The sequence below is a fragment of the Paramisgurnus dabryanus genome, chromosome 10, assembly GCF_030506205.2.
Source record: "Paramisgurnus dabryanus chromosome 10, PD_genome_1.1, whole genome shotgun sequence".
In the NCBI taxonomy this organism is placed as follows: domain Eukaryota; kingdom Metazoa; phylum Chordata; class Actinopteri; order Cypriniformes; family Cobitidae; genus Paramisgurnus; species Paramisgurnus dabryanus.
In genome coordinates, this window is record NC_133346.1 from 28305910 (window position 1) to 28319275 (window position 13366).

Here is a 13366-nt window from a genome sequence, read left to right on the forward strand (position 1 = left end):
ACCTTTAACTGACTACATTGCAAATGTTGTTGGTTTTTTCCAGTTTTCTCTTAGGTCTTTTTATATATATATATATGATGTCTGAAGAATTTTCTCCCTTTTCTTTTAGGAGTTTAAATTACCTCATGATATTGTAGTCACTTCAGACGGGAGCTGCTTTGTTGGAGATGCGGCCTCAAATTCTGTGATGAAGTTTGTTCAGTCTGAAAGTAAGTTAAGATTTGAAAAGAAATATATTGTTTAAATTATTAAAAAAAATTAACTGCAAAAACTAACAAATGCATCAATTTAAGGTATTTGTTATAATAAAAAAACATTCAGGGTCTTACCAATTAAGACATTTTAACCAATTCAGATTTTAAATTAAAAATTATTGATTACTAAGCAGATATTTTAATAAGTTTCTTTATAAACTCTTTTATTTAGCATATAGCACAAATCAAATTTGTGTAATATAGACATTTTTTATATAAATTTCACTTGATCTATTAATTTTGTGAATCAGGTGTATAATAGCAGTATCAGGCTCATGTTTGTAGCTGAATCCAGGCCATGTTTCGCTTCGCATATAGCACTTTTTTAACAAAGTTCAGTATTAAAGAAATTGAGAAATTTGAATAGAGATGCACCAGCGTGTTACATAACAATGTATTGAATCCATACAAATATTTATGTAGAGAATTAAAATCAGAAGTTGTGTGTTGACCAATGTGATGCCCAGCCGATGCCTGACCAACGGCCACCGGCTGAACCAGTTTAATCCGCTTACACGTTTCATATCCCTATCGTGTTTATATATATAAATATATAGGTATCTCTCTCAAGGGGTTTTCTCCTCCTAGGAGTTTTTCATCCCCTGGAGAGTCAGCCAACATTGGCTTAACCTAGCACTTTACTGTATACGTTACATTATTACTATGCTAGCTTGTACAGTTTATCTTTAGCCGCTGTATTCTGCTTCTTATATTATCCATCGATTTTTCTGTGTTTTCCCCTACATCTATTCATGTAAAGCTGCTTTGAAACAATTAACAATTGTGAAAAGCGCTATATAAATAAAATTTAATTGAATTGAATTTAGCCTCGGCACCTGCACCATGCCCACTTTTCAGTTCATTCACATACAATACTATCCATATATTATAGCTGTTCCTTTTGTCTGACTTGTTGATGTGTTGTCTAAACATTAATTACTTTTATTTCTGTTTATATTGTGGGACAAAATCAAATGTGTTTCCTTATGTTGTGTATATCAGTTTTGTTATGTTTAAAGGACAACAGTCATTTTGTGTATCTTGTAAGCGACTTCTCACGAGTCACGACTGCTTTTCTTTAAAGAAACATGCAGAGAACGTACAGTACCAGACATGGCCTTGAGTATGCCTCATACATTGTTTAACATCCAATGTGATTTAAGCTGAAATACTCGCCTTCTGTGATTGAAAGTTTCACAGATTTAATCCACACTATCAGAAACAAATGTCAAAAAATGGCCCTTGGCTGTCACTAGGGTGGTACCCTTTCAAAAGGTACACCTTGCACCTAAAGAGTTCATAATGGTACCTTTAAGGTACACAGGGGCATCATGCATCAATTTATTTTAAGGGGGCACATGCCCCCCTCAGTTTCAATAGGCATGACGCCTCTGAAGGTACATATTGATAACACATGTTTACATATCTGTACCTAAATTGTACATTTTAGAACCTTTTCAAAGGGTACTGCCCCAGTGACAGCTAGGTACCATTTTTTCGGACTTTTCGGTTTTGGTCTATATTTTTGTTTTAACATCATAAATAATTTTTTTTTGTTTCAGAGGCAGAACATCGCTCTGTCAAAAAAGGTGGAATTGAGGTCCAAGAGATTGAAGGTAATTTTATTTATTTATCATAGATCATAGTATTTGTTGTACTCTCTTTAATTTGTGCTGATTTAAAAAACAAATCACAGTAAATCTGGACGTCATGTTAAAGTATTCAAACAGCTGAAGCACCCATGTTAAATTTGTGCTTTTTCGTTCATATACAAGATCATTTTCCCAACACAATCAATGTTTCAGACTTTCTAATATTATTTTTCCCTTTGTGTCATGTAAGAAACAGAAACATTTGTACAGGCCAATCTAAAGCCGTTACTCAAGTCTCCAGTGAAGTCTTCAGAGGTAAATGTACAGAAAATTCAAGAGCCGCCACATAAAGAGCTTCATCAGCCGCTGGCAACTCCCAAAGAGGAAGAGAAATCCAAGACGTTGGCCAATGAGCGCGCTCAGGGAATGTCCCCCGCTCTCATCACCACTTTATTGCTCATCCCATTGGTGGCTGTCATCGCTCTTGCCGTCTTAATCCGCTGGAGAAAGGGTCACATGTACAGAGGTAACAGTTAGGCTCTGTTTGTTGTATTCATGAGTTGTTGTATATGGTTGATTGATTTCCTTTTTTTTTTTAAAGATGATTGTGAGGTGAAGTTGGAGCCATCTGGGTCAACAGGTGGAATCTTGGGTAAACTAAGAGGTAAGCTGGCGTTTTCTTAATCATTTACAAGTTATTTTTAGCATTCAGTTATGATACACAATGACAGGTGCTTGTCATGTTACCTTGTAATGTTGCATTTTTTTTCATAAGGTGTTTGCTTTGTTTCTCTCTCTCTCTCACACACACACAGGTAAAGCTGCAGGTTCATTGAATCTTGGGAATTTCTTCGCCACCCATAAAGGCTACACTCGCCATGGCTTCGACAGGCTCAGCACTGAAGGAAGCGACCTGGAGAAAGACGATGAAGACGGTACGGACTCAGAGAATGAAGAGTACTCGGCCCCGCCTCCCCCTATGCCATTGTCCTAACAACTATCTCCCGGTGAAAGCTGAGCAGTGTTCCTCATAGCGCCGTCAGGATGTATTTTAATCATGTATGTAATAGTTTGTATCAGCTGCCGATACATTTCATTGTTTGTGTAAAAATGTTTCCCGAGACCCACGACTGCCACTTTAACTTATGATTTTAAGAGACCACGTAGACGAAATAGGAAGCACTGGTCGTTTTGAGTATAAAGACATTTATTTTTAACAAAAGCGTAAATGTAGATTATTTATTTTGTTTTAACGATGAACTGTTTGTTGATTTTATCAGATAATTTATCAGACTAATAGCAACACGGTATATAATCGATCCAGGCATTTGTTTCATAACATTTTCTGTACGGTTGTGCCTTTTTGGACTCTGTATTTCGCCTTCCGCAGCACCTACGTATATATTACTACAAATGTGCCACATATTTACGAGCTGCTATTGTCACCTGTGATTTAAGTTCTGTTTTGCTGCATTCTACAAAAAGAGAAAAAATATGACATATTTAAGGCTGTATTTACTACGTTTTAAAGCTAATGTGAGGTGTCTGATATTTGTTGTGATATACTGAGGTTTTATTGCAAGAAAACTATTTTCAGTAACAATGTTATTTGTGTAATAAAGTGTTTGCAAAGCATTACCTCTTTTGTTCGGTTGTTTGTAGTTTTCTAGGCATAATATTTAGGTTACATGTTAACATGAAAAACAACTGTATTCCTGCGTGTTTGTTAATTTACAATATAATAGATTTTTTTATTTTGATTATATTTATATATATTATTATTATTATTTTAAATGTGTTGATTCCCATAAAATTTTATCTAATTTATAGTATATCCTCTAAAGAATCAGTTATGTCTGGCTCTCTACCCATGGTTTTTTCTTCCTTTTCCTACTGATTTTTTCAACCCCTAGGGAGTCAGCTGACATTGGCTTAACTTAGATCTCTCTTCTATATGTTACACTATTACTACGCTCGCTAGTACAGTTTAGTCTCAGTCGCTGTTGTCCACCGATTTTTCTCCTGCTTTTATTAATGTAAAGCTGCTTTCAAACAATTAAACAATTATGAAAAGCGCTATATAAATAAAATTGAATTGAATATTCTGAGACAACATAGTAACAAAACATGATTTATAGAACAGTTTGTCCATTCAGGGCAGGGGTGTCCAATCCTGCTCCTAGAGGGCAGGTGTGCCTGCAGTTTTGCTCCAAAAATAATCAAGGTCTTACTAGGCATACTAGAAAAAATTCAGGCAGGTGTGTCGAGGAAAGTTTTAGCTAAACTCTGCAGGACACCAGCCATCAGGACACCCCTAATGTAGAAACATGACGGCACAAAATGGCAACTTCCATATAAGGGAACCTGCAGTGTATGGCTTTAAAGAGATAGTTCACCCAAAAATTAAAATTCTGTCATCATTCACTCACTCTCATATTGTTACAAACCTGTATAAATTTCTGTGTTCTGATGAACACAAAGGAAGATATTTTGAGAAATGTTTGTAACCAAACCGTTCGTGGACCCCATTCACTTACATAGTATTCTTTTTTCCTACTATAGTAAATGGGGTCCACAAACGGGTTACAAACATTTCTCAAAATATCTTCCTTCGTGTTTATCAGAACAAAGAAATTGATGCGAGTTTGTAACAACATGAGAGTGAGTGAATGATGACAGAATTCTTGGGTGAACTATCCCTTTAAAAACAGTTCATTCGACAGTTATAAAAACAATACAGTCATTTTGTAATAAGAATACAGTTGTATGTAAATACATTGAATTTTGATCAAGAGATCCTTCTTAAAGTTACACAATGCATCTTTAACATATGACATTTAAAAGCATCTTCTAAAAGTCCTTATCTGTAACAATATAAAACCACATATTAAAATGGCTGTTTGGCATAAAAAATGTAAAAAAACAAAAATTCTCAATCAAAATAATGGTGTGCAGAGGTAAGAATAAGAAATGCCAATGAAACACAGGTAATGAGCGAATATTTGGATAATGGCTCCCTCTGCAGGTGTAATGAATGAACTATCGATTGAGGTTAGAAAATCCAGGGAAACGAGGGGTTTTGTGAAAGTGCATAAGAAAATGACTGTAGTCCAGTCAATGAAAAGTTGACGTGACTTTTAGGTGGATCAAAGTAAGGTAACGTCATAAAGCGCTCCAAACTCCTTTTAGATAAAGTTTTAGAAGTCAAGTGACGTAATATTTAATGCTATAACTTGTACTAGGGTCATAAAATGTAAAGAATAGTTGAAATGAGCCTTTGAATACATAAAAAGACAAATAATAAATATGTTAATATGCCCTACAAATAAATCGGTAAGGAAAACTTTGCATTAATGCAGTAGGTGTATGAAAAAAAATAGAGATGTGTCTTTTAAGTAATTGCATGTCAAGTCAAGTTAAATGTGTATTCTCATAAAACATTCAAACTAAAAAACTAAAATAATTTAAGCCAGTATCCTTAAATTCAACACTCAAGGAAGGTTAAACCGTGATGTTGACAGTCTCCTGGGCCTCCACCATTGGTCCGCGTACCCCGTGACGTCATTGAAGACACCCCGCCCCTTCATTTGCTGTTTTTGGTTTTTTAAAGCTAAAGCTGAAGAGAAGTCGGATAGAGAGCACATACGAGTATTACACAAATACTCCAGTCTATTAGCGACATCAGCAATGAAAGATTTCTGCAGAAATTAGCATGAGATGATGTGTGAGTTTCCGTTAGCTGACGGATGATGATGAAGATGCTGCTGATGATGATGTTTTGACTGCTGTTAGCCTCTGTGCTAAAGCTAACTCAAATCACTCTCCCTCTCTTTCTGTGTGTCTGTGCGTGGACAGCTAAGACAACAACTCACAGTTTTAACATTTAAGTTACATCAACTTCAGCAAAAACACGAGGTCTAATGTACAGCAGGTAAGAACATATAGTATTTTATTTTTATGTCGTTAAACACCTCTTGACCTCAAGCACGTGCGGTTTTTTATCAGATTTTGTGCAGGAAGTGTCATAAGTTGCTTAAAGAGACAGATCAGAAGTTTCACATTATCTACTTTTGCTTGAACTTCTACTAAAACATTGACGAGCAATTCTTTACCAGAAAGTTTAACCTCAAACTATTACCATAGCTGTTGTTAATGAATGACATTTGGTTAATGCTTTAAACTGGGTGTAAATGGACGTTATGTTGACAGTAAATGTTCAGATCTGCCTTTTTCAGCAGCTATCACATAATAATATATATTATGTTAGACTGCTTTTTTTCTCAAAGTGCATGTATTGACAAGGTTTTTGTGTAATGGTATATGTTTGCTTTGTGGCAGTTGTGTCTGAAGAATAATGTTGTGTTTTGTTTATGAGGTGTTGTGTTGTGACAGGTTGTGTCAATGACAGATGCTCAGGGGCTGCCTCAACCTTTAAAGAAACAAACATTTAACTTCAAACTTGTTTGTTCCAAAAAACAACAAAAAAGCAAATGCATAGAAAAAAATCTGTAAACCAGGACTGTTTGTTAACTTTTCATTTGCACGTAACACTGGTGCTGCTACAAAGGTTGAAAGTTTTGTAGCACATTTAAAGCCGAAAAAGTGCAGTGAGACCAAAAGACAAAGTTTGCTGTATCAGTCTACAACATGGTGCCCACTGGCACCAGGTTGTCTGCATGAAGTCGGAGTTGCCCGTCAAATCACATTTTATTAATAGCCTCAATTTTAATATTTTTATTTATATGAATATAAATATATTTATATTAATTTTTATATTTATATATTTATGAGCTTTGCTTTTTTTATACATGTTAACATTTCAAACAATGATGAAACACAAGTTAAATAAAATAAAATCAAGTAAAACAAAAAAGTTTTGAGTAGACTATCAAAAAAGTAGCTCCCCAGATTTTATCCATAGTGGTAGCCCTTGCTCACAAAAAGGTTGGAGACCCCTGCTATATATATACAAATACAAAAGGATACAAATGATGCCATTTGTATCCTTATAATATAAGTAAAGTTTTCTTAAAGTAAGTAAGAAATATATGTCCCTCTTTCACCTTCATCTCACCTTTCTGACCCTTTGAAGGCTTGTCCTTTAGGACCTCAGTGTAAACACCCACAGTTAGGTTTTTCTTCCACCTTTGCATAGGAAATGAGTATCAACAATCAGAACTAGAATACAGCCCTACAGTATATACAGACTGATCCTTAATCAGCTATACAGCAACAAACGGCATGTTTACAGACAACAGAGGTGCATAAAAGTTCAATGATACACCACAGCAAAGTCATTCCACTCCTTAAAGGAATATTCCATTTTCTAAAAGGAAAATTCAAATAATTTACTCACCACCATGTCATCCAAAATGTTGATGTCTTTCTTTGTTCAGTCGAGAAGAAATTATGTTTTTTGAGGAAAACTTTGCAGGATTTGTCTCCTTTTAATGAACTTTAATAGAGCCCAACATTTAATACTTAACTCAACACTTTTCGCGTTCGTCCTCTGTGACCTCTTGACGTCATGACGTATTGCGTGGGATCACTTTGGCGCATCACGACTGGATTCAAACGAGAAGTTGTGCTTTAAAAGTGTATATTTGTTATTTTTATTGTCAAAAATGACAATCGTTTTGCTAGATAAGACCCTTATGCCTCGTTTGGGATCATTTAGAGTCCTTTGAAACTCCGTTGAAAAAAACTGTTAAGTGTTGAGTTAAGTTTTTAAGCAGCAGCCCATTGGTTATTTTTTTTAAACGACATTAAGCTGGCCCAATGACTGACCAGCCCAGTCATCGTCCTTTTTTTCCTAGATAGACCGGCCCACTCACAATTAAGCAGCAGCCCCTTTTTTTTTCTTTTTGAATGACATTAAGCTGGCCCAATCACCGCTTTGATCTCTGTGCAAGCGAGTGTGCATCGTCGGTCAGTTCACGTGTCAAAATAGAGAGAGAGAGATGGAGAAAAAATGTAAGGGAGGCGCAGAAAAACTGCGTGACAAAAAGAAGCAGGCTCTTCAGGCAGACGCTGCAAAATGTGTTAAAAAACACAATTGTTTTCTGCGGCAGCAGGGCATAATTCGCGTCGCTGCTGGTGCTGCTGATGATGATGATGGTGGCGGCGGTGGTGGCACTGGCAGCACCAGCACGCAAAGTGTCAGTGAGGAGAGGGAGAGAGACGAGGGAGAAGTGAGTGTAGTTCCTGCGGTAAGCAGAGCTGCTTACAAAACACAAGTTTAGATATATCCCCCTTGATAAAACTGAGTCAAAAACACAAAATTATGGTGATAAAGCTGCAATAAAATAATTGCACTCTTTGCTCTGTCACTACGAGTGTATCTGATTCGTAGATTTTTTTTTTCAAAACGTATCATTTCTCTTCAAGCAAAATCAAACAATCCAGGAGATCTGCTTATAGAAAAATATATGTTTATTGTATATAACAACACACTTGACAGATAATTAAAAAAATCTCTATTACTGTAATAACACTAGTTAAGTTCAGTGAATGTAGTGAATATTGCATGAAGCTTGTTTCATAAGTGTGGATTATACAGTTTTATTCCATTAATAAATAACACATTCTAGAAGTGTTTGTTGTGTCAACTCTCACTCTTTTCTACCTGCTATTAATTGGGTTTAGTGCTTTTATGAAATTGAAGTTGCTATTGCTATACATATTTAAAGGCGTGCAAAGATGGGTGGTATTTGTAATTATACACTGCAAAAAAAGTTTTTCAAGAAAAAAAAAATCTTAGTATTTTTGTCTTGTTTTCAGTAAAAATATCTAAAAATTCTTAAAATAAGATGCTTTGTCTTGATGAGAAAAATGACCCACGAAAAAAAGTCTAGTTTTTAGACTACAATTTTTAAATTTAAGTGCTTTTGTGCATAAAACTAATCTGTCAATCTGGCAGATCTTTTTGCTTGTTTTATGCACAAAATCACTTAAATTTGATATTTTTGGTCTAAAAACTAGACTTATTATCTTGGGTCATTTTGTTCATCAAGATCAAGCATCTTAATTTAAGAATTTTTAGATATTTTTACTGAAAACAAGACAAAAATACTATGAATTTTTTTTCTTGAAAATCATTTTTTGCCGTGTATGTAGGGTGGGTCGGTTTGGGCCAGAATGCAAGGGCCAAATTTTTGTTCCAGTCCAGCCCTGGTCACAGCCCTAATGGATATGTAATTACAGATCATGAGTGCATGTGCGCAACATACACATTCAGTTCTTGTGCATGGATAATGGTTAAAACAAATGTTTTGTAGAGATTTACTGCGTTTGTATTAGCTATTATGGCAACCCCAAACTCCACAAATTAGGTTGTTTTTTCATAATAAACATTAAACAACCAGTCAAAAGGGCACACTTGTGTCCTTTGCAATAAAATATCATTAGTTTTAGTGGCTCACTGGAAGTCATAAACAAGAAAGCTCAAAGATGGCGGTGCCCCTATTTACGTCAAAAAACAGGTGGATACAAGAAACATTTACAAGGACAAAATCAGGGAGCCAAACACTGATCACTTTGGCACTAGGCGTGCACCGATAAATGCTGAAATAATATGTCGCCGATAACTATTCTTAATCGCACAGCCGATATTATTCACAGCTATTTCATGTACTATGGTTTTTGATCAGTAAGTCCTCATCCATCTGAAATCACTGATAGTTTGAGTCGTTTATAACATGCATTTGAAAAAGCAACACTCGCCAAACATAATCATTATACATATTCTTTATTATCATGAAAAGGTTTAAAGAACAGCAGTATAAATATATCCTTAAGCCATTTCCTGGAGCTGCGTGTCATCATCATAGAATGTAAAAGAAATGGACACAGCGACCCCATTGGATTCAACGGAGACAAGTGAAGTCAATTAGAAGCACGCACTTCCTGGGGGTCGAGCGTACTGCGCAGACTCAAACTAAGCTTAATGACGTAGATCTCACGTGAGCAACCTGTCTGACAATTGTAAGTCTTCTAATAGCCGTGCCAAGAGAAATCTGAATCACCCACCGAATCTTGCAGAGACGGTGAGCGTGAACAGGAACAAATGTTTGTAACTATTTTGATTAATAATCTCCCTTGACTTTATGCCTCCACGTTCACCCGATTACCTCATAATCAGTTAAAGATTGCCTCCGAGCTTCTTCTCCTGTTCATACGGTAATTTCTCTACTGTGCGACAGAAAGTCGCAGGTTATGACGCAATCGTTAGCCTATTTTTACAAAAACTGCTTCTACTGGGCCATAACGTAAGATACATGGTAATGGAGCACATTATACATTTTCGTTTTTCTTTAGAAATAATTAATGGACAAATGGAGTCTTTAAACGCATCAGATGTAAAGTTATTCGCTGTCAAAGTGACGCCAAAATGAATGGGAGTCAATGGAATGGTAACAGCAGATGGGGGTCGGCTAATCAATGGCGGAACCCAGGGAAGCTTCAATAAAATATGAAACCCTGCCCCCCTGGTCATCATAGCTGCGTGTCTATTGTTCTTCGTCTACAGCGCATATTGAGTCTCTTCAAGAGAGCGCCCCCTGGCTTTTGGATGTAGCAGCATTTCACTGCAATTCATTGAGAAGCATGGCAAGCATGATCGGCCGGTATATCGGTGCATCCCTATATGGCACTCCATACTGAACTAGACACTACTTTATTTTCATTAAAAAGAAATGATAAAATAGGACCTTAACTGATCTAACAGCAGACCATTAATACCTGTCTATTAGATGTGTATCTGTCAAAATCAGTACTATCCTCTGTAACACAAAAATATGCAGTTTTTGTAAATTCAGTTTTATTGTGTTTTGTGGTTGGTTTATAAGTTACACTACTCGTTCACAGTCTGCAGCAAGCTACAGTCAAACAATCAAACAAATATATTCAAATATTTGTCTTAACTTAGGTAGTGTTGCACCATATGTGACTGCAACATGTTTGGTTTCCGTATGTGCCAGTGGCTATTTTTAAAAGGTGATTTGTTGCTTTTTAGGCTGTTAAGTTCTGATTCATTTATCTGTGTAACTCATTAAGTTGAGGAAGTAATCTGCTCATTTTAACCCCTTGAAACAGCTTGCTTAAAGCTTTCCTTGATTTACTTCTTGCTTTTAAAGATCCAAACTTTTATGTTGGGTACACACCAAACGCAAATTCAACATTTTGCACGAGTAGACTACATACAAAGTCAATGCAATAAGTACGAGCTCACGCAATGTGAATTGGGCGGCTGTGAAAAAGTGCTATTCACCTCAAACGCGTATTCGCGCAAGTTGAAAATACTTGAAGTTAAATCCTGCAAGTAATCTACAGCAAGGAACGCGTAATTCACGTTTGGTGTGTACACAGCATTAGAGCTCACTCTCTGAGTCTCTGAGTCTTCTTCAGCCCTTTGTTAGAAATAATAATTTGTGTAATTCAGCAAATACTTTTCCCTCCTAATAGTATTGTGTTGCTGAAAAATTACACTTTAAACGTACTGTTATGCTGTTGTGTTTGTTTTATAGGGAAACATGAGTGGTTGTGAGGAGCAGGAGGACGGGCGTGAGGCTGGATCGTACCAGCTCTAACCTTCAGCTATGACCTCTGAGCGATTGACGGCTCTTAAGTAAACATGTCTGTAAATGACGACACTGACCATCCACGCTTTTTTGTGGGCGGTGAGGATGGAGAGGGAGATGAACTACTTGACCCTGGCAGAGTCCTAGGCTATGACTGCCTCTACGAGAATGTGGAAGAAGAAGATGAGGATGATGATGATGATGAATATGATTCGGTATGTGAGATCTTCAGCATCTTATTTAATCTGATAACAGATTAATGCCTATTGTCTTGCTAACCCACAGTGGACTATTAAAATTCTGCTGAAATTATGAAAAAAGTGTCCACTTATAATGTTAGCCATAATTTAGTTTTTCATTCTTTTATAGTCTATCTCTGACTGTGGAATTTAAAATAATAGTTCACACAAGAATTGATCTTTTTTAACATTTCTCATTGTAGATGTTCAGATTTTTCCCCCTGACAACAACGATTGTTTGTTAACCTACAAAATTTGAATGTTAAAGAATCTAATTATTTCAGAAATTATTAAAATACCACAAATAAATACCAAAATATGAGATTTCACACATTGTCACATTGCGCACCTGCAGAACAGAAAAGAATATAAAGAATGCACACACAATATATCACACACAATGTATCACACACAATATATCAGTACTAGCAGGGCTAACTTAATATCGCAGGATGTCGAGGATGATAGAGTCCAACACTGGTTTCAGTTTCGTTTAAATAAATATAGTTTCTACAAAATCTATCTACTCTGGATTCCATTAAATTTAAAGGATTTATTGTAAAGTGAGGGCAACTACATATGTTTAATGTTTGTAAATGTTATTTATGAATGTAATAATAAAATGCAACTTAGATGTGACTTCAGTGTTTTTTCTTGTAAAAACGCAACTTGGGTAGCATATTTTTAAACCATGCATCAAACTTTTGAAAAGTAGCTTGATAAACTACTTAAAACGTACTTTTTATTAACCATTTACTGTATTCATCTGTCAATATTTTTTTACCATTGGTTAATGGTTCACAGTTTAACTATGCTTATCCTTATTTTATATCCTTATGTCTTTTAAACCACCATTTCTGTCTCTGAAAATAAAAAAATTGAAAGAGAAAAATTACAGAATTCCATTCAATGATAAATGATGTAATCAGACAATTTTCAAACTTCAAACAACACAAATGTAGGGCTATTAATTAATCAGTTGGTAATTACTTTGATTTAATTAAATAAAAAATCCCAAAATGATATTCCCCGTGTTAACTTCCAAACCATGTACAAATTAAAAGCTGCTACACAAGCAGATTCATAATTGTGTGCTATACAGTGTACAAAATATTGTATTTTTTAACAATTTGTTGGAATACACATTGCAAATCCCTTTAGCTTTGGCTATGTTTAAAGTGATAGTTCAGCAAAAAATGAAAATTACCTCATGATTTACTCCTCCTTAAGCCATCCGAGATGCATATGTCCATCATCTTTTAGCTGAACACAATTTGAGTCATCTTAGGTAATGTCCTGGGCCCGGTTCCCCGATAACGTTCACTCTTAGCGTGCTAAGAAGACTCAAAAAGATATATCTTACCAAAGTTGTTGATGTTCCTAAGTGTGTTCCCCGAAGTGTCTCTTAAGAAGCTTCTTAACACGCTGCCTCTAAGAACGACGTACAATGGCGCTGTCCCAAGTGAAGGTGCTGAATTATTTGCGATCGATCACTCAGACCACTTCACACGAAGGTGCATTACGACGTTAAGAAAGACAACACGTTATATACAAATGGAACATTACTCAAATTATTCCAGTCACATTTATTTTAACATAGTTTAAGTTATCCGTAAAATATAGACTATTAATTAAATGATCAAATTGTCAGTAATACGGGTAGACGAACCGGGTATCCCTCGCTCTTTATCCACCCTCCTTAT

At 35.7% G+C, this 13366-nt stretch overlaps 2 protein-coding genes across 17 annotated transcripts in view; both read left to right on the forward strand.

Moving 5' to 3' along the window:
• Nucleotides 1–3484, forward strand: part of pam (peptidylglycine alpha-amidating monooxygenase) — a 63443-nt gene extending 59959 nt beyond the window's left edge. For 4 of the 5 annotated variants that reach the window (XM_065240566.2, XM_065240565.1, XM_065240569.1 and 1 more), the window contains 5 exons: nt 110–209; nt 1817–1870; nt 2097–2372; nt 2448–2510; nt 2662–3484. In XM_065240566.2, coding sequence (XP_065096638.1) covers nt 110–209; nt 1817–1870; nt 2097–2372; nt 2448–2510; nt 2662–2840 — 672 coding nt within the window. In that variant the 3' untranslated portion in view covers nt 2841–3484. The remainder of the gene's footprint in view (nt 1–109; nt 210–1816; nt 1871–2096; nt 2373–2447; nt 2511–2661) is intronic. The other variant, XM_065240568.1, reaches the window with a different exon arrangement.
• A 1949-nt stretch (nt 3485–5433) lies between these two features.
• Nucleotides 5434–13366, forward strand: part of ppip5k2 (diphosphoinositol pentakisphosphate kinase 2) — a 52098-nt gene continuing 44165 nt past the window's right edge. For all 12 annotated transcript variants that reach the window (XM_065271601.2, XM_065271603.2, XM_065271604.2 and 9 more), the window contains exons 1-2: nt 5434–5777; nt 11371–11639. In XM_065271601.2, coding sequence (XP_065127673.2) covers nt 11478–11639 — 162 coding nt within the window. In that variant the 5' untranslated portion in view covers nt 5434–5777; nt 11371–11477. The remainder of the gene's footprint in view (nt 5778–11370; nt 11640–13366) is intronic.